The sequence below is a fragment of the Mustela nigripes genome, chromosome 1, assembly GCF_022355385.1.
Source record: "Mustela nigripes isolate SB6536 chromosome 1, MUSNIG.SB6536, whole genome shotgun sequence".
In the NCBI taxonomy this organism is placed as follows: Eukaryota; Metazoa; Chordata; class Mammalia; order Carnivora; family Mustelidae; genus Mustela; species Mustela nigripes.
The window spans coordinates 85,651,505-85,673,105 of NC_081557.1; the positions used below are offsets into that span (position 1 = coordinate 85,651,505).

The following is a 21,601-nucleotide window of genomic DNA, read 5'->3' on the forward strand; positions in this document are numbered from 1 at the left end:
CCTCTCTTCTTGATACAGAGTGGGAGACACCCTTCAAATGGAGATATCCCTTATAAATAAAAATTTCCCTCACAAAAGGCAACTTCTTCCCAGTTTCCAGAGTTTCTTCTCTGCCTTTGTTTTCTTACAAATATTCATATTAAGATAATCCTTATGCCAAGGAGACATATTTTGGGATGGCAAATTCTGCTCTCCTTCACCCCTTTATTTCTTTTCTTTCTTTTTTTTAAAGATTCTACTTATTTATTTGACAGAGAACACAAGCAGGCAGAGAGGCAGGCAGAGAGAGAGAGAGAGAGAGAAGCAGGCTCTGCACTGAGCAGAGAGCCCGACGCGGGGCTCGATCCCAGGACTCTGGGATCATGACCTGGGCTGAAGGCAGAGGCTTTAACCCGCTGAACCACCCAGGCACCCCCACCCCTTTATTTCTTAAATGTCTTTTTCTTGGCTTCATTGTAACTCTGGTAATCTTTTTGGTCAAAGGAAGGGAAGATACTCTGGAGCTTTTTGTGATAATCTATGAGGAGGTGTCTTTCTGGAATATCTTCCTCCCACCTCTCTATCTTTAAATGCCCCTGCTCTGTGTTCTCTTAGCACCCTGAACTTAACCTATTACATGTTGGCCAAAATGTGGGGCCACTGCTCATTTACTTTTCTGTATACACTTACACTACAAGTCAGACTATAAGTTTTGTGTGAGCAGGGTCCCTGGTCTCCATTTTGATATATCCTCCATATTTAGTGGCTAGCAGAAACAGACTCTATCTTAGATTTGTAAATCCCAACTTTCTACTCCTTTTGATGGCCAATTGTAGTGTTGTATAAAATGGTTAACCTAAGCAAACTCTAAATCACTATCTGATTGAACACTGACTTTGAAAGCAATTTTATAAAATACCAATAACTGGGCATTCATTCTGTACTCTCCATTTTCACTCATATCCAAAAGACAACACACCAAAGAAAAATTTGTACACTGAAAAACAAAAATGAATCATTCATGTATGAAGCTCCCATTTCCCCCCAAATAACAGACTAAACCTGAAAGACTGTGTTCAAAAGATAAATTAGAAAAAAGTCACCAAGACCATGGCCTGATTCTTCCTTCTTGATTTTGCAGAGCACAGTATCGCTTTCCTTTTTCTTTACTGTCACAAGTGAATATTATCTACATCCTGTCAGACTGACTTTTGGGGACATTTGACAATACAATTTTTAGAAATTTGCAAGTTCCGCATAGTTTTATCGAGGCAAATTACTACTTTTCCCTTTGTAACTAAAATTGTGGAGAGATATTTTGAGACTGAAATGTCCCCCTTGTTCCTTTTCGATTTTTCGCTTGCCAGTTTTAGCATCCATTGATAATTCTTGCCTGAATCAATGTTACTCTGATGGTTGAAAAGTGGAGATTTATTAATATTAGAGAGTTTGTTAATATTGATTTATTAATATTGAGTTTATTAATATTAATATTGAAGAGTTTATTAATATTAAACTCTACGATTATTGTTAGCTGGCACTTTGTCAGGAAGAAATTTTCCTTCTGTATTTATTTATTCACTCATTCATCTGTTTATTCATTCAGATTATTGTGGACTTATGCATTCCAATTTTATCCAATGGGTTATGATTCATTATTGTCATTGCTTATTTTGATGCACAGTTTGTCCCTGATTTATCCAGCGGGAGGCTCTTCAGACTTGTTCCTGTGTTCTTTTAATACATCTCTATTAGATTTTGGTACTTTGTTGCTTTACAGCAGAGCAATATGTTTGATGCTGATTCTGTACCTTCCCTGATCACGCATTTGTTCTGTTTAGAGACAAATGGTGTTTAAACCAAAATATGAATAGTAGGTGGAATGAGCTGTGTTTAGTGTAATTCTGCAAGTAGGTACTTTAATGAGAGAATATTCATGTTTATAAAATATCCATTTACATGTTTTTCTCTTGAGGATACCTGTCTGCATACAACTGATAGACCTGGTCTCTGTGAAGGGGCCAATGCTCTGTGCCCAAGGTACATTAGCCCTGAATGTCATTGGTGATCCCCTTCTAACTACTTTTTACCAACTCACATGACAATATCCTCAGATTCCCATCAGTGATTGGGGAGATCCCATGAAAGGAAGAGGTGGGACCTGGTGTGAGGGGGAAACAAGTCCTGAGACGTTGTCAACACAATTTGGTTTTGATGCCAGTCTAGCTTCCTTAAAGTAGGACTCCTGTCACATTTGCTTCCTTCCTTCATACTGTGTCTTGGTTGCAGTGACTAGCCTTGCCTTTCATCCTAACTTTCCAGACTTGCATGCCTTGAGGATGAGGCATACAAGAAAACTCAAGAAACTAATGGTCTTCAAACCCCAATAATGTCATTGTGGAAACTTTATGTACTTTAGGGTTTACATGTAAGTTCTCATTTAATCTTCTCTACAAGTTAAGGAACTTGCTTAGGATTGTACAGATAGTGAGTGGTTAAGAATTGAATTTAGGGGGTGCCTGGGTGGCTCAGTCATTGGGCGTCTGTCTGCCTTTGGCTCGGGTCATGGTCCTGGGTCCTGGGATCAAGCCCCGCGTTGGGCTCCCTGCTCTGTGGGAGGCTGCTTCTCCCTCCCCCACTCTCCCACCTTGTGTTCCCTCTCTCGCTGTCTCTCTCTCTCTGTCAAATAAATAAATAAATCTTAAAAAAAAAAAAAGAATTGAATTTAGACTGTCTGATTCTAGAGTCCATACTCTTAACACTTGCTGCTTTTCAGAGACTCAGTCTGTTTGTGTAAGAAAGAGCACATATATTCATCTTGTGTAATATCCAAGTTCCCACCACCTTTGAGCTGGGTAAATTCATACATTCTCTCTCATTTAGAAAAATTTGCAAAAAGATATGTCAAGAGAAAGACCTTTAAGATTTTTCTCCTTGTTTATTGTATTGAACAAAGGTCAGTTATATAAATATGTGTGCGACCTGCTGAACTCTCATAATATGGATTGCACAATAATATATTTAGAAAATGTTTATTTGAGGTTATATTCTAATCCTCAAACTGGTGATCTAACACATGCAGAGAATTTAATGCCTGGTAGATATAGAAAGTGCTAAATAAATGTTGAACAAAACCCTAGTGAGACCTTAAAATATTAAATTATGCAGTATTTTTAAAAAGATTTATTTATTTATTTGAGAGAGACAGAGAGAAAGGCAAAGAGAGTGCACAAATGGGAAGGGCAGAGGGAGAAGCAGAGAGTTCTAAGCAGACTCTATGTAGAGCACAGAGACCCAGGTAGGGCTTGATCTCGTGACCCTGAGATCACGAACTGAGCTGAAACCAAGAGTCGATTGCCTAACCAACTGAGCGACCCAGGTGCCCCTGCAATGTTTTGTTCCTGATTTAATTTGAGAAATAATTTTTCTTAAATTTGCAAAAGTAATGCTCAAGTACTATAGGAGTATGTAAAGGTAGAGATAAGCAAAAGATTAAAAAAAATTCATGATTCTACTACCTAGAGAAAACTACTCTGGATTTTAGTGTATATTCTTTCAGAATTTTTTTTTTTTGGTGTATAGTTGTAATCGCTTAGACCATTTTGCAAAAACTATATATATAATCTATATTTATATAGATTATATATATAGTACACACACACACATTGTGTGTGTGTACTATATATATACACATATATATAGACACAGAGAGACAGATGTGATCATATTAAGTACAACTTTGTGACTTTATTTTTCATTCTGTAACATACTGTAAACAGCTTTTTATGTGATTAAATTTTCATCAAAATCATTATTTTTAATAACTATATTCATTGTATTTAAAGCTAAAAGATCAGTGGAATGATGCAAAATGTTTCTGTTTGCTGCACAGAAAGACACTATTTCCTTCTTCCAAAGAATTTTTTTAACTATGATATGTTCATCTGATGATCCTGAATTCCTTTTCTAAATTCTAAGAGTAGTTTTGTCTTTGATTTATTCTTAGTGTCAACTCTGCATATTCCTCCCACTACCTTAGTTCAGTTTTCCTGGTCTCCATCCTTCTCTTTCATCTTTTATCAAAAGTCTAAGTCTAGACATTCTAGCCTCATATATGCTTTACACTTCTCTTTACCTAAGAAAGAAGTCTACATCCCAGGCAGGTAAATAAAGAAGCAACTGTATCTCTTCCCCTTTATCATCCCCACTCTAACCTCAAAGGAAGGGGATAGTTTATAGGATAGATGAGAAATTGGGAAAATGAACTTATGTGGCTCAGTGTGGCCAACCCCCCTTTGTATCACCTTTAGCCCCATTTCTGGTTAGGACAGGCACATTCTCAGGATTCTCATTTATTTCTTCCATCTGTAACCCTTCTCCCTTATAAGAGACTACCAACTGTTGTCCTGCTTGGTTTCGACGTGTATTCATTAATTTAGTCCATGAAGTGCCACAGGGGATTACAGGTCCTACTGTACATCCAAGCTGGGTCTTTCAATTTTATCAGCAATAAAGCTGGACTTTTTTTCCTGACTTATGTGCTGAATTTCTCAGTTGCTTCTAGAATCAGAAGTGGGAGAGAGATATGACTTTTTACCATTACTAACCCTTCCCAACTATCTCCCATCCCTCCCTGTTATGCATACAATAATTCACATCTCAACTTCATTTGCCATTCCCCAAATATGCAGTGCTTTTTCCTCCCTTCTGATAGCCTTTTTATTTCTTTTTGTTGATTCCCTTTATTCAGAATGTCCTCTTGATTTTCTCTGCTGGTAACCTTCTACTTATACTCAAACCTAATAGCAATGCATTTCTAAAACCATATCATAAAACAGATTGTATATTTCCATAGTAACAATGTAATAATTGGAGAATGCTTCTGAATAAAGATCTAGCAAAAAATAACCTGTTAAAACAACCAAAGATACACTTTCTAGAATACCCTATAATGATTTTTTTAGGGGAAAATCATTTCCCAATCTTTGAAAAGTGTGCAAAAAGCTATTCCATGTACTGATTTCATATGAAGTAGCGAAAGCAATAAAGTGAAGAGAGAGTCCATGAAAAACAGAACCCTTCATAACACCTCCCAATTTAAACAAACAATAACTATTTTAATCATTAGTAAAAATTATTACTGTGTTATAAGATTCCTTAGATGTTAAATATAATCCCTTTATTATTATTATTATTTTTTACTATGGCCCAGAGTGCATTAAAAAGCTGGCCAGATAATTCACTGGATACCTTTCTTTTAAGCCGGTAAAGAAGTTTATTATTCATCCTACTAAGCAGTGTCATGAAGCTTACTTAAAAAGAGGAGTCATGGAAGAATTGAAAGTTTTAAAAACTTCATGTAGGAGTATGAATAATCTGTGGAAATAGAAATGTTTATTCATTTTTCCTCAAACCATATCCAAACATTTCCACGAAAGGGGAAAAATCATTCACAACAGAGCAAAACTTTGGCGGGGAGAGTTTGTTACATCCCTCTAAGAAGGTGATTTTGGTAGATGTGTCTGCCTTCATCCTGGGGATAACAGAAATTTGTCTCATAGCTGAATGATGTTTATGTCTCCACTCCCTGTCTATAGCCCCCTGAATATCCAGTCCCTATTATACCAAGCGGGGTTATTGTCTGCAAACAGCAGCCATTGGTTCTGGCTAACTCTGGCAAAAGATGGAATTAACTGGCAAGAAATTGGGAGTAATTAACAGACACTTAAAGCAGTCTGGGGGACCAGCTTTTGGAGCCAGGGACAATCTAGGGGAGGCCAGGTGGTAGAATCACAGCCAAGTTATAGCACAGAACCGTCTGGTTATGCTGCATTGGTTGCTTCTGTTGGCACCATCAATACCCAACACATTATCAGCTGGTAGTCCTTTTGTCTTTGTCTTTGCCAAAATGAAATATTAATTGTTCTGTTTCTCTGTTTCTTTGTGTCACTTGCCCCACACTTAAAATCCTGCATGGGAATATCTGATGGACTGAGTTCAGTCTTACATTCTTTGAGGAAGTTTCACAGAAGGAAGCTGAGTCTGTTCCAAACAAGGCTCACATAAGTGCAGTTTCCCAAAATAAAAGGAGTGCTAATGTTGGACAGTCAGTATTCCTATTAGTTACATGTTAAATATCTGTGTATTCTAGGTGTCTAACTATATATCTACATTACATATTTGAAAGGGCAGGAAGTGTGTCTGTTTTGATTGTTTTATTCTTTGAGCAAAATATAGGCCCTAGAATGTGGCAAATGCTTTTTTTGTTTTTTTGAAGATTTTTATTTATTTGATAGAGAGAAACCATGAGTAGGCAGAGAGAGAGAGGAGGAAGCAGGCTCCCCACCGAGCAGAGAGCCCAACGCGGGACTCGATCCCAGGACCCTGAGACCATGACCCGAGCTGAAGGCAGAGGCCCAACCCAATGAGCGACCCAGGTGCCCCACAAATGCTGTCTATATCTACTGAACCTTCTCTATTTCTACATTTGTTAAGTTATATCTCTAATTCATAGTTTTTTCCCATGGCAGATGCTGACTTCTGGATATTTTCTTCAGATCTACCCTCTGATAATATCTGAAGATAATTTTTTCAGATCTGATAATAGTTTACCTATTATCTCCTCACCTGTGTCTAGTAGGCTAACCCATTTGTAGAGTTTCTCATTTCAACTATCATGTTTTCATTTCTAAAAGCTATATTTGATTCTTTTAAAAATCTGCCTTCTAAATTTTGATCAGGCCTTCATTACAGTTTCATTGCTTTTCTTTTTTTTTGAACACATTAAATAAATTATTTTGTATTCTGTCCCTGATATGTCTAATAATTTTGCAGGTCTGGTCCTGTAGCTTGTGGTTTATCATTAATGATGATTTTCATTCCTGGTGGCTTATTTTGTATTTGTTTAGTGCTTTTCATGAAGAGCTCATGGTCCCCAGGTAGTTATCTCAGGAAATTCTTTGACATCTGGAGCTAACTTGTATTTTCCAGAGAGGATATATATATATATATATATATATATATATATACACACACACACACATATTCATATGTATATGTATATATATATAAAATATATAAATCATATTACAAATATATATATATTTATGAGTATATAAATCATATTACAAATATATGTATATATATATAAATATTACAAATTTGTTACATATTACACACACACACACACATATATATATTTGGTTATATCTATAATATGATTTTTTTTTTGCCTGAAATGCAAGTTGTTAGAAGTTCTCAGGGGTATTTTATCTCTTTCTCTTGCCAGAGCCAAGGCCAAGTTAGACACATATCTTTGCCTTTTTCCTGTGCGTTTTTTTTTTTTTTTAAATTTCTCTAATTTAGCCGTGGAAGATGTTTCCTTTTGAAGATCCAGTATTACAAGTTAGTAGTGGTTCCAAACTCCCAGGCTTCTAAGATTTAGTCATGAAAAGATTTATCCCAGGATTTATCTCTTATGTCCTACATAGGCAACTCCATTAAAACCCAACTCTGGGGTTATGGACATTGGGGAAGGTATGTGCTGTGAAGTGTGTAAACCTGGCGATTCACAGAACTGTACCCCTGGGGATAAAAATATATTATATGTTTATAAAAATAAAAAATTAAAAAAAAAAACCCAACTCTGGGGCATAGGGAATCTACTAGTTCCCAAGGGCAAACTCTAGGTCCAGTGCCTGTGTACCCCTCTGAAGTATTACTTTATCTTTTATCTTTTGCTCCCATAGGAGTTCACTTAGTTTCTGCCACCTCAAACATGAACAGATAAATGATTTTTATATTTTACCCAGAATTCTTACTTTTGTTCTATCAGGAGAGCTTTGTGTCTGAGTGTAAATTTTGCAAGAGTTCTGGAAATAGCTGGCCTTAACACTTACTGGATGACAAATAAATGAGTAAGTTGATTTCTACTCTAACGAACACAGATAATTCTCAGTCTTTCATTGCTGGGCAGTTGCCACACATCTGCTATGCTGTTACTCAAGAGGGGGAAATTAAGTGGATATGAAATTATGTGTACTAAAAAGAAATACTTATTTTCTTCAAAAAATTAAACCTAAAAACATCTAATATGGAAACAAAAGGAGATTTTCTGCACAGTAAGGGGGAACTGGACTAAGTAAGTCAAATGTGTACTAAAAATCCCCTTGGCCACTTCCCTTGAGTATTTTCCCCTGACGTCTACCAACTAACATACAGATGCTAGAGCACTTCTGCACCCCCTTAATATTGGGTAAATGACTATAAACTTGCTGTCCTGTGGTATACTTGAGACAAGGCCAGGGGGTTCCAATACGACTGTCCTCAAGGCAAGAGGATGATGATAAAAGAGAAATAAGATTGGAGGGGGAGGGGAGATGGGGACAGTCAGAGAGAGAGAGAGAGGTAAAAGCTGTAACCTTTTAGTGGTGAACCTTGGAAGTCACAAAGCCGTTCATGCTCTTTTGTTTAGAGACATCCCAAGTCCTTGCCTAGATGCCAGGGTAAGCAACATATATCCCATCTCTTTATTTGAGGAGTGTCAGTCCTACTGTTGTACCAAGAACATGTGGGATGCAAGATGTGTGTGTGCGTGTGTGCACAAGTGTGTGTGTGTACATGTGGATGCTGCTATGGTCATCTGTGGAAAACGAAACAAAACAATCTTCCATACACATGTGCATTGTATAATTGTTATAAATATAATATTACATTAGAAAACATCCAACAAAATGGCACAATGCCAGGCATTCTGTAGTTGCTCCATATCCATTAATTCTTTTACCTCTTAATTGCCTTCCTTTATGTAAGAAATAAAGGGAGTTTTATTTTAAGAGACACAAGATGGATGAAAAATAAAAATGATTTTTTTTTAATGTGCTACCATATTGAGTTGTTAGGTCAGTAAATTCCCATTTTAAAAATTAGGGAAGTATGGCTTAAGGATGCTTATTAATTTTAGTGTTGAAGTAGTTGGTCAGATGATTTATTAAACTATTAATTTGTTTTTGTTCTCGATTTACATTTTAACATCTCAAGTATAACATAAGGATATAGCTTTATGAATTTTTACATAATGAACACATCCATGCAATCAGAAACAGAACATTGTCAACATCTCTGAAGCATCCTTCATATCCCTTTCTAGTCACTAGCCTCTGACAGATCAAGCATGAGTAACTGCTATCTGACTTCTAACATAATGGATAAGTTTCCTTATTTTTGAAAGCCACATAAATGGAATCATAAAGTGTGTGCTCTTTTGTGCTTGGTTTCTTTTGCTTCAAAACAGGTTTGTGCACAAAAGGAAGTTTGGAAAGAACCCAAATACATGGAGACTAAACAGTATCCTTCTAAAGAATGAATGGGTCAACCGGGAAATTAAAGAAGAATTGAAAAAAATCATGGAAACAAATGATAATGAAAATACAACGGTTCAAAATCTGTGGGACACAACAAAGGCAGTCCTGAGAGGAAAATATATAGTGGTACAAGCCTTTCTCAAGAAACAAGAAAGGTCTCAGGTACACAACCTAACCCTACACCTAAAGGAGCTGGAGAAAGAACAAGAAAGAAACCCTAAGCCCAGCAGGAGAAGAGAAATCATAAAGATCAGAGCAGAAATCAATGAAATAGAAACCAAAAAAACAATAGAACAAATCAACGAAACTAGGAGCTGGTTCTTTGAAAGAATTAATAAAATTGATAAACCCCTGGCCCGACTTATCAAAAAGAAAAGAGAAAGGACCCAAATAAATAAAATCATGAATGAAAGAGGAGAGATCACAACTAACACCAAAGAAATACAAACTATTATAAGAACATACTATGAGCAACTCTACGGCAATAAATTTGACAATCTGGAAGAAATGGATGCATTCCTAGAAACATATAAACTACCACAACTGAACCAGGAAGAAATAGAAAGCCTGAACAGACCCATAACCAGTAAGGAGATTGAAACAGTCATTAAAAATCTCCAAACAAACAAAAGCCCAGGGCCAGACGGCTTCCCGGGGGAATTCTACCAAACATTTAAAGAAGAACTAATTCCTATTCTCCTGAAACTGTTCCAAAAAATAGAAATGGAAGGAAAACTTCCAAACTCATTTTATGAGGCCAGCATCACCTTGATCCCAAAACCAGACAAGGATCCCACCAAAAAAGAGAGCTATAGACCAATATCCTTGATGAACACAGATGCGAAAATACTCAACAAAATACTAGCCAATAGGATTCAACAGTACATTAAAAAGATTATTCACCACGACCAAGTGGGATTTATTCCAGGGCTGCAAGGTTGGTTCAACATCCGCAAATCAGTCAATGTGATACAACACATCAATAAAAGAAAGAACAAGAACCATATGATACTCTCAATAGATGCTGAAAAAGCATTTGACAAAGTACAACATCCCTTCCTGATCAAAACTCTTCAAAGTGTAGGGATAGAGGGCACATACCTCAATATCATCAAAGCCATCTATGAAAAACCCACCGCAAATATCATTCTCAATGGAGAAAAACTGAAAGCTTTTCCGCTAAGGTCAGGAACACGGCAGGGATGTCCATTATCACCACTGCTATTCAACATCGTACTAGAGGTCCTAGCCTCAGCAATCAGACAACAAAAGGAAATTAAAGGCATCCAAATCGGCAAAGAAGAAGTCAAATTATCACTCTTCGCAGATGATATGATACTATATGTGGAAAACCCAAAAGACTCCACTCCAAAACTGCTAGAACTTATACAGGAATTCAGTAAAGTGTCAGGATATAAAATCAACACACAGAAATCAGTTGCATTTCTCTACACCAACAACAAGACAGAAGAAAGAGAAATTAAGGAGTCAATCCCATTTACAATTGCACGCCAAACCATAAGATACCCAGGAATAAACCTAACCAAAGAGGCACAGCATCTATACTCAGAAAACTATAAAGTACTCATGAAAGAAATTGAGGAAGACACAAAGAAATGGAAAAATGTTCCATGCTCCTGGATTGGAAGAATAAATATTATGAAAATGTCTATGCTACCTAAAGCAATCTACACATTTAATGCAATTCCTATCAATGTACCACCCATCTTTTTCAAAGAAATGGAACAAATAATTCTAAAATTTATATGGAACCAGAAAAGACCTCGAATAGCCAAAGGGATATTGAAAAAGAAAGCCAACGTTGGTGGCATCACAATCCCGGACTTCAAGCTCTATTACAAAGCTGTCATCATCAAGACAGCATGATACTGGCACAAAAACAGACACAGAGATCAAGGGAACAGAATAGAGAGCCCAGAAATAGACCCTCAACTCTATGGTCAACTAATCTTCGACAAAGCAGGAAAGAATGTCCAATGGAAAAAAGAGAGCCTCTTCAATAAATGGTGCTGGGAAAATTGGACAGCTACATGCAGAAAAATGAAATTGGACCATTTCCTTACACCACACACGAAAATAGACTCAAAATGGATGAAGGACCTCAATGTGCGAAAGGAATCCATCAAAATCCTTGAGGAGAACACAGGCAGCAACCTCTTCGACCTCAGCTGCAGCAACATCTTCCTAGGAACATCGTCAAAGGCAAGGGAAGCAAGGGCAAAAATGAACTATTGGGATTTCATCAAGATCAAAAGCTTTTGCACAGCAAAGGAAACAGTTAACAAAATCAAAAGACAACTGACAGAATGGGAGAAGATATTTGCAAACAACATAACAGATAAAGGACGAGTGTCCAAAATCTATAAAGAACTTAGCAAACTCAACACCCAAAGAACAAATAATCCAATCAAGAAATTGGCAGAGGACATGAACAGACATTTCTGCAAAGAAGACATCCAGATGGCCAACAGACACATGAAAAAGTGCTCCATATCACTCGGCATCAGGGAAATACAAATCTAAACCACAATGAGATATCACCTCACACCAGTCAGAATGGTTAAAATCAACAAGTCAGGAAATGACAGATGCTGGTGAGGATGCGGAGAAAGGGGAACCCTCCTACACTGTTGGTGGGAATGCAAGCTGGTGCAACCACTCTGGAAAACAGCATGGAGGTTCCTCAAAATGTTGAAAATAGAAGTGCCCTATGACCCAGCAATTGCACTACTGGGTATTTACCCTAAAGATACAAACGTAGTGATCCAAAGGGGCACGTGCACCCAAATGTTTATAGCAGCAATGTCCACAATAGCCAAATATGGAAAGAACCTAGATGTCCATCAACAGATGAATGGATTAAGAAGATGTGGTATATATACACAATGGAATACTATGCAGCCATCAAAAGAAATGAAATCTTGCCATTTGCGACAATATGGATGGAACTGGAGATCATATGATCTCCCTGATATGAGGAAGTGGTGATGCAACATGGGGGCTTAAGTGGGTAGAAGAAGAATCAATGAAACAAGATGGAATTGGGAGGGAGACAAACCATAAGTGACTCTTAATCTCACAAAACAAACTGAGGGTTGCTGGGGGGAGGGGGGTTGGGAGAAGTGGGTGGGCTTATGGACACTGGGGAGTGTAAGTGCTTTGGTGAGTGCTGTGAAGTGTGTAAACCTGGTGATTCACAGACCTGTACCCCTGGGGATAAAAATATATGTTTATAAAAAAAAAAGTCCATAAAAGAAAAAAAGAAAAAAAGAAAAAAAAATAGGTTTGTGACCTTTATCTCTGCTATTAACTTTCATGGCTCTATGAAATTCTACTTTATTAATAGCTATTTATTATCCAGTCTATAGTTGGTTGACATATGGGTTATTTTTTCTTCTTGGTTATTATGTATAATGATGCTATGAAACTTCTTGACATGTCTTTAGATAGCACGTGTACTTATTTTTTATTTTTTTAATTAAATTGATTTATTTATTTTCAGAAAAACAGTATTCATTATTTTTTAACCACACCCAGTGCTCCATGCATCCGTGTCTCTATAATACCCACCACCTGGTACCCCAACCTCCCACCACCCCGCCACTTCAAACCCCTCAGATTGTTTTTCAGAGTCCATAGTCTCTCATGATTCACCTCCCCTTCCAATTTACCCCAACTCCCTTCTCCTCTCTAACACCCCTTGTCTTCCATGATATTTGTTATGCTCCACAAATAAGTGAAACCATTTGATAATTGACTCTCTCTGCTTGACTTATTTCACTCAGCATAATCTCTTCCAGTCCCGTCCATGTTGCTACAAAAGTTGGGTATTCATCCTTTCTGATGGAGGCATAATACTCCATAGTGTATATGGAACACATCTTACTTATTTTTTTTAAAGATTTTATTTATTCATTTGACAGACAGAGATCACATGTAGGCAGAGAGGAAGGCAGAGAGAGAGAGAGGAGGAAGCAGGCTCCCTCCTGAGCTTAGAGCCCGATGCAGGGCTCGATCCCAGGATCCTGGGATCATGAGCTGAGCTGAAGGCAGAGGCTTTAACACACTGAGCCACCTAGGCACCCCATGTGTACTTATTTTTATTGGCTATGCACCTGGCAGTGGAATTGATGGGCCAAAATATATGTACATGTCAAAATTTGTTAAATATTACCAATCAATTTATTGTACCATAAACAATGATATTCAAGAATGTTGTACCACTATACCAATGGTTACACTGTAAAATCGTACCAATGTTTAATCCTTGTATCTATATAATTCTTCTCCCTCTATTCCTCTTCTGCCTATTGTAGGCAGGTAGCTTGGGTATGTATTTCTTTGCTTTAGAGTTTTTGGCAAGGTATAAATCAGAAAAAGCTTGCCCTAAGTGCCCTTCCCATTTTTGAACATAAATCTACTGAAGATATAATATTGGTTGGTCAGGAGGAGAAGGTTCAGTAAAGGAGAACTTTGAGAGCAAGGAGGGTGAAAGACAGAGATGCTCCCTTAGAATGTGGATGGAGGTCAGTGGGTCTAGGAGACGTAGGAGCTGGAGGACCTGAATAGATGCTTATGCTCTTTTTAGTAGGGTGGCCATATAATTTCTTATCCAAATCCAGACACTTTTGAGAGTGAGAGAGTGTGCTCTTAATAATTATACAGGGATAATAGATGTAAATCAAAACTATTCCCGGAAAACTGGGATTATTTTAGGCAGCCTCAGTTAACTTACAAATGCAGTTGCTTACATGCCTTTGAAAGTTTCTTAGAATATTCATGTAGCAGATCATATGGAGAGCAGCTTTGTCATCTGGAGAATGACAGGATTAAAACATTTAGGTACATCTCCTGTCCCATCTTGGCCTGCACACATCTATAGAGTAACTTTATGCAGGTGTATGTATGCTCCCTTGCATATGTGTTGGTATATTTTAATCTCTTTATATATAGCAAAGGTCTGTCTATGGCCCTTAATAGAGCTGAGGGTAGGTGGTGTTTGTGGTGATGGTGGTGTGGTGTCTCCACTGTTCTGAGCAGCACAGGCTGTTAGAAACATTTTGTCTGAGGTGCTCTCTGTAGCATCTACAACTCTGATCTAAATTGATTTTGGTCCTATTAGCAAAACTCCTTCTGAGTATTTGGAAATGGTGGCTAAAATAGGGTTTAGGTCATTTTTCTTTAAAGTCAAGCTTCAGTGCCAAGAGTTAATAAAGAAGAAAAATAAGCCCCCACATTCAGCAGTGAATGGCATGAAATCCCTAGGGAAGTTTGAGTAGAACACCTGAGTCCCAAGATGCTAGGTAATCCAGGCTATAAACAAAGACAGTGCAATTTGCAATTACTTCCTTATAGAAACAAGTCTCTAAGAAATTCCCAGGGGAAATTGCGTCTAAACAGACCCCTGAGATCATCAAGTAGCATAAACTTCCCTGTGATATGCCAGCTGGGATTCTGGTAAAAATGAGAGTTACTAATTTTTTTTTTCCCCTCCTGAAGTTGGTGTAGACCATATGGGAAAATCCACAAAGAGAAATCTTAGTCTATTCCCAGAGCACCTTGGTGTCGGGGGTCTATAAAAGGTCTGATTCTCAGCACTGAGGAAATCAGAAAGAGTTAACACTAGAGGCTGCCTGCTTTAGGCCTAAACACCGTTTTCTTCTTTGGGCTAATGGTAAAATAGATTGCATAAGGCCCAGCACTGAGTGGGGCCAGGGAGAAGGAAGGTAAATGTCTGAAACAGATCTTTCCTGACGGTTTTCTTTTAAACCCACAACCAAGACATCCTGAATATATTGAGCCCTTCCCTGTTCTCAACACTGATTTTAATGTGAGATTGAGTGAGGGGCTTAGAGGAAGAAGGTAGGGTATGCAGAGACAGTAGGACTTTCTCTCCAGAGTGGGAAAGGGAGGCAGAGGGTGGGTGGAGACATGAGAGCTCCTGTTTCTCAGAGCCTGAGGCTGTAAGGTCAGGTTATACTCCTGGCTCTTGGGGTATTTTGGACAAACAACGCAGGCATTCTACCTCCTCACCACTCAAGAAGGGACAGAATTCTTGTGCCCAAGAACACACTCTAGCCCAGGGCAGCTGAAATATAGTCATAGGCACATTGTCAACAACCTGACTAGGGGAGGGGGCATAGAAGAGAAAAGAGAGTAAAAATGTAGGACATCCATGTACTGGCTCATCTTCTAGTGCCTTCTTCTATCAGTCCTGCTTGTGCCTATTATCAATCTATGTATTTTATCACTTGTTTCCACAGACAGTTCCCTGGAAGAGAATGACTCTGAGAAACAGCTCCTCAGTTACTGACTTTATCCTAGTGGGATTATCAGAACAACCAGAGCTCCAGCTACCCCTCTTCCTCCTGTTCTTAGGGATCTATGTATTCACTGTGGTGGGCAATCTGGGCCTGATCACCTTAACTGGGCTGAATTCTAGCCTTCACACTCCAATGTACTTTTTCCTCTTCAACTTATCTTTTATAGACCTCTGTTATGCCTGTGTGTTTACCTCCAAAATGCTGCATGGTCTTGTGTTAGAAAATGTCATCTCTTATGTAGGATGCATGACTCAACTAGTTTTCTTTTGTTTCTTCATCAATTCTGAATGCTATGTGTTGGTATCAATTTTCTATGATCACTATGTAGCTATCTGCAACCCCCTGATGTACATGGTCACCATGTCCCCTCAGGTCTGTTCTCTGTTGATGTTTGGTTCATATGTGATAGGGTTTGCTGGAGCCATCGCCCACACTGGAAGCATGTTGAGACTGACCTTCTGTAATTCCAACATCATCCACCATTACCTGTGTGAAGTTCTCTCTCTCTTGCAGCTCTCCTGCACCAGCACCCATGTCAATGAGCTGGTGTTTTTTTTTTGTTGTGGGAGTCGTCATCTCAATATCTAGTATCAGCATCTTCATTTGTTATACCTTGATTCTCTCTAATATTCTCCACATTCCTTCTGCTGAAGGCAGATCCAAAGCCTTTAGCACATGTGGCTCACACATAATTGTTGTTGCTTTGTTTTTTGGGTCAGGGGCATTCACCTATTTAACAACCTCTTTTCCTGGATCTATGGACCAGAGTAAATTTGCCTCAGTCTTTTATACCAACGTCGTTCCCATGCTTAACCCTTTGATCTACAGTCTGAGGAATAAGGATGTGAAACTTGCCCTGGGTAAAACTCTGAGAAGGGTGTTCTTCTTATGGTTATGTTTGTATGACTTCATTACTGATAAGCATCATACTCAAGTATCTTCTTATTTACAGATGCAGAACTTTCCATCTTTTTTTCTCAAGTAGGGTCAGTCTTCTCTCCACTTTACAAATTGGAAGCCTCTTGCTTCCTGAAGATTATACCATTTTGTACTAAATTGGTTCGTTGCATGCAATTTAACATCTATTAAGTGTCCACTGTTTACCAGACTCTATACTATGCCCAAGAGATGAGTAAGATGAGGCTGTAGGCCTTCCATCCTTTCCTTGGTGGGCTAAATGGGTTTGTTCAAGCAACATTTCTGGCTGGGAGAGGGAGAAAGTAATGCCAAAGAGGGTCCAGGAGAGTGAATTTGTTTTCTTCAGTTATGGGAACAGCTTTACCAAAGATCAAATGTAGATCCCTTGGTGGCATAGGTAAGATAGTCTCCCAGCTTCTTGAGAGAGATCATAAATCATCCCATATGCATACACTTACACACAAGAGAAAGCCTTGAACAAGAGTTCTTTACATGGTTTGAAATGTAAAGATAAATCAAAACTAAAATCTTTCATTTCCAAGTTTCAGAAATCTTAGGGCTTGGAATGGTAACCGTGGTGTAGGCAGTTTTGTAATTGGGCCAATTTCTTGGGCTCTGTATGCTAAGGCTGAAAGCAAGAACAAAGGAGAAATTCCATGGATTTATGTGATTATGTTAATAGCTACCTCTATCTTGCTCTGGAGATACTGTGTACATTATGGGGCATTTAGGAAAATTCTTTTATTCTTTAAAGTAGATTTAGATTTTATTGTCTCCAAGAATATGTGTGTATGTGTTTTTATTATAGTTAAATATTAGAGAATCAGGAGAAAGAAGAGTCATACAACATTTTTTACTTGCAAGGAAACTTGGAAGCAACCGAGACTTTGAGTGCCAAAGTCCACTTTGTACTACTCTGCTGAAGACTCTGCTATATTGATTAGTACAGATTTCAAGGAATACACCCTCATAAACTGCCCTGAGTGTAGGCAGGAAGGCGAATCTCGGGCCAGACCAACACATGCACAGAGATGGGAAGATGGAGACTCAGTGTGGCCAGAAGAATGGAGCTGAGTAAAGGCTAGAACTTGGGGTGTCTTTAAAGCTTTGCTTCTATTCTCCATTCTTCCACAAAATTGGATAGTTGTACAATGCGTGTTGGTATGAGAAACAAGGCAGTAAAGAGCAGTTAGTTCTTCACATTTATCTTTCTGTTGACACTTGGGTGGAAACAGCAGTGTCATACTGAGAAGAGAGGTAGCTCAGGTGTTCCATGTGATGGCCAGAAGCAAGACATACTGAGATGGTGCTGAGAGCAGCATGAAGAAGTACTGCAACAAGGAACTGACTGAAGAGGAGACATAAGACAAACCTATTTTCTTCAAATACGCTAAAGAGAGATCTTGAAAGAAGGTGGAAAGATCTGATAGATACTTGGATTATACCTAAATTATAATAATCATATGCAACATTTACTGAATATAAACTATATGTTTGGGCACTTTTGAGGTGTCTACCAGACATTAAACTCATGAGAATTGTGTTAATGCCATACTAAACAACTGTAGGTCCTTTGGGCCTAGCTGACTTCTATCCTCTAAAGGACTGTCTGTATCTATGTATGTGGGGATCTTGGGGATATTAGGAAAGAATCAAGAAGAGGGAAAGATAACAGAATGTACTATGATACAAAGAAAAAATTACCATTGGTAATAAATCAGAACCATAAGGATATGAATGAAAAGGAATAATCATGAAAAAATGCATGAAATCTCAAAATATCCTTCCTTACACTCATTACATATGGGCATTGGGGTGAGTAGAGGTGAAAATGTAAGTTTGACTTATTGAGACACTGGCTTCACTGGCTTGGATCTTTCAGAAAGCACTCCCTTTGAAGATCGGAAATGACCAAACTCCTGGATCTTGCAAAAGCCAGATAAGAGATATTTATTGCTCCTAGAGGAAAGGTGACATTTTGTAAATTCCCAAAGACCTTCACTCCTCTCACAAACCAAGGATAAGTCATCTTTTTGTCCTTTTAAGTTGTAGTTGAGGAATTGTTTGTTCTCAGTGGTCAATAACCAGGAACATGTTTGGGAACTTCTGCTTTATAGTAACTGAGAGATCTAATTTTATAGTCTGTGTCAGATGTCCTCAAGTGAATCCCTCTGCCACAATACAAAAATGCTGTCACCTGATCACATCATGACATTTTGATTTTCAGCAAAAGAAGTTTTCCCCTGTTAGAAGCATTGCTAAAGTTGGGATTCCTTTCAGTCCAGTCCTTGGTCTGCTTCTCATCCTGGCTCTTCCTGAGGCATCTCTCCAGCTTCTCTGGCTTCAACAACCTTTTACTTCATGGTGACTCTTAAATCCCTAATTCTGGTCTTGATCTATGATTATAATGCATAATCAGTTTTAAATTAGAAATATAAAAATATAAAAATATAATCAATGTTGATGTCCAAATAGAATTATGTCATGATTAGGGGGCAAAACAGTTTTGGAGTATAAAAATAATAAACTGTTCTTGATACCTACACATTCTCTCTACAGTCTAAATTTTGGGGGGGAGCACAGAGATAAGTGACAGACACCAAGTAGCAGGAGTGAGAGTCCAAGGAGTACTTCTGGGTAGAGCTTGGGAGGGATAGATGAGGTGTTTCTCTATATTTTGTGGAGCAGATGGGAGGATATCTGTGACTATGGTTCAGTGCTGGCCCTTAGCCCATGTGTTAGATAGAAAAACATTATTACCTCTCTTCCCTCACACTTCCATAAATGAAATCCGTCATTTACCAATTGCTTCAGCTACTAATAACAAGAGTCTGACTGCAGAGGCTTACACTCATAAAGGTTTGTTTTTCTCTAACATAAAAAGAGTCTAGAATAGTAGGCAGTCCAAGGATGATATGGCAGTGTGAGTCAGCAAGGACTCAGACTCTCTCTTCTCTTCTGTCTCAATAGCGACTTTATTCTCATGGATGCATGAGATCCAGATGGCTATTGGAGCTTCCATGTCCACATTCCAAGCAGCAAGAAGACACAAGGACAAAGAAAGACAGAAGATGCTTTACCTATTCAATGAGTTAATCTCCACTGACAACATATTAGCCCCCCACCCCCAACTTACAAGGGAGAAGGGGCAACTTAGTATTTAACCTCAGGACATTGCCATCTGGAAAAAAAAAAAACAAACAAACCAGGATTTTGTTACTAATTAAGAAGGAGGAAACAGCTATTGGGTAGGCAATTAGCAACCTCTGCCAAAGAACAGAATTGGTTTCACTTGCCAGGAGGGAACAATTAAGAACTGGGCCTTTCCACCCCTATTTTTGTTTTCTTACTTGCTGTACTCTATGAGAGGAAGATAGGTTAATCCGACAGCTTAAGATGAGAAAAGAGACAAGTTGGTCATGGATGAAACTATACACAATCTCTTCATTACTGACCTGTTGGTATTGAATTAATGCAAAATCTTGACAAGGACAAGCCAGAGCTGTACTATTTCATTTCCAAGCCCTCCTCTTATATCTTATTGGGTAAGATACAGTCCAGGTTCTGGGAGGGAGATCGGAGTCCTGACATATGTCCCTAATCATCTTTGCTATTAATAAAGATTGTAATATTTTGGTCCTCTTTTGGGTCCTTGTATTTCCTGACTAGTTAGATCTCACAGGGAAAGAAGAATGAGTGATTACTATTGCTAAATCTCTTATCTTTGTACTTTTAGCATAAAGGACTTCTGGGAACCAAAGCTGTCATTTTTGCATGCTTTGGATGCTCCCCCTTGATCAGTATTGGGTTAACAGAAACTGTAAGGGAGGAACAAAATCCCCTCTTCCCATCTTAGATTCCTTCACTAGGGCCCTAAAAATTAGAGAGACAAAAAACAGCTAAAAAGAGACAAACAGAAGTATGTGTATTAACATGTGCATGCTGCACTCACACACAGGAGTACTCAGTGATGCGTAGTTAGAAACTGGGCTTAAATGGTATCTTAAGAAAAAGTATAGTAAATTTTTAGGGAGGTGGCAAGATAAAAGAAAAGGGCTTTGAGCCTTTAGGAGTGGCAAATTGTGAAAAGGTAAAAATATGAGGGGTAACTAATGGATGGTAAGGACTAGTTAGTAAGGTTTATTATGTAATTCTGCTGGTGAGGTCTCTGTGCTGAGAAGTGTTGAGAGTTTTCTTCACCGATTAACTTCTGTTCTTCCTGGTAGGGAGAGAAGGGGAACCACCTTTACAAATTTATGTCTTGCTTTTAGGTAAATAGGAGGAAAGCAGAGTTTTTCTTATATCTACTTTTTCTTAAAATTGCCTTCAGCTCCAAATAATCCTTATGCCAAGAATGTTATATTTTGGAGTGGCAAATTCTGTTACCCTTCAAAATCATACCAATATTTGCTTAGCTTATAAAATTTGCCCAACCATTTATGAGTTCAACAGATATTCACTAAATTCTTACTATGCTACAGGTAAAGAGTTCAAGATTTCACTTTATGGGATCATAGGGCTTAAAACTGTCTCATGTTTCCATTAATATGCACAACCACATGCCTGAATTGATAAATAAACTGAAGAAGTATTAACTGATCAGCTTTCTGAAATCGAGAACCCTAAATTAGGACCTCTGGCAAATTAGAACAATTTGACATCTCCTTGGAGGTAAGACAAGAGTATCTACAAACTGACAAACAAAATGAAAAAGTATATTTAAGAGGGTAAAGCAAACACTACAAAATAATTTATTATTGACTAAATCTGGGTGGTTGAAAAGAAGGAGAGGGGATAGTAAGTGGAAAGTGGAAATGTGTTAGTTGCTTCATTAATCATAGTAGGGAACTAATAGATATAGTAAAGAGTTTTATACAAAGTTGTAATCATGAAAGTGTGCATTTATATATCACACACAAAAAGAGGAAGGAAAGCAAACCATCTAGTGAATGACTAAAATAAATATAAAATATGAAACCACAGCATATTATGATAGAT

At 38.0% G+C, this 21,601-nt stretch overlaps 1 protein-coding gene across 1 annotated transcript; it reads left to right on the plus strand.

The window, feature by feature from the left end:
- The first annotated feature begins 15,634 nt into the window (after positions 1-15,634).
- Positions 15,635-16,670, plus strand: LOC132019745 (olfactory receptor 8B4). Its single transcript, XM_059403338.1, is given in 2 exon segments — positions 15,635-16,234; positions 16,236-16,670. Coding segments are annotated over 2 exon segments (1,026 nt in total). The 5' UTR covers positions 15,635-15,643.
- Positions 16,671-21,601: the final 4,931 nt, after the last annotated feature.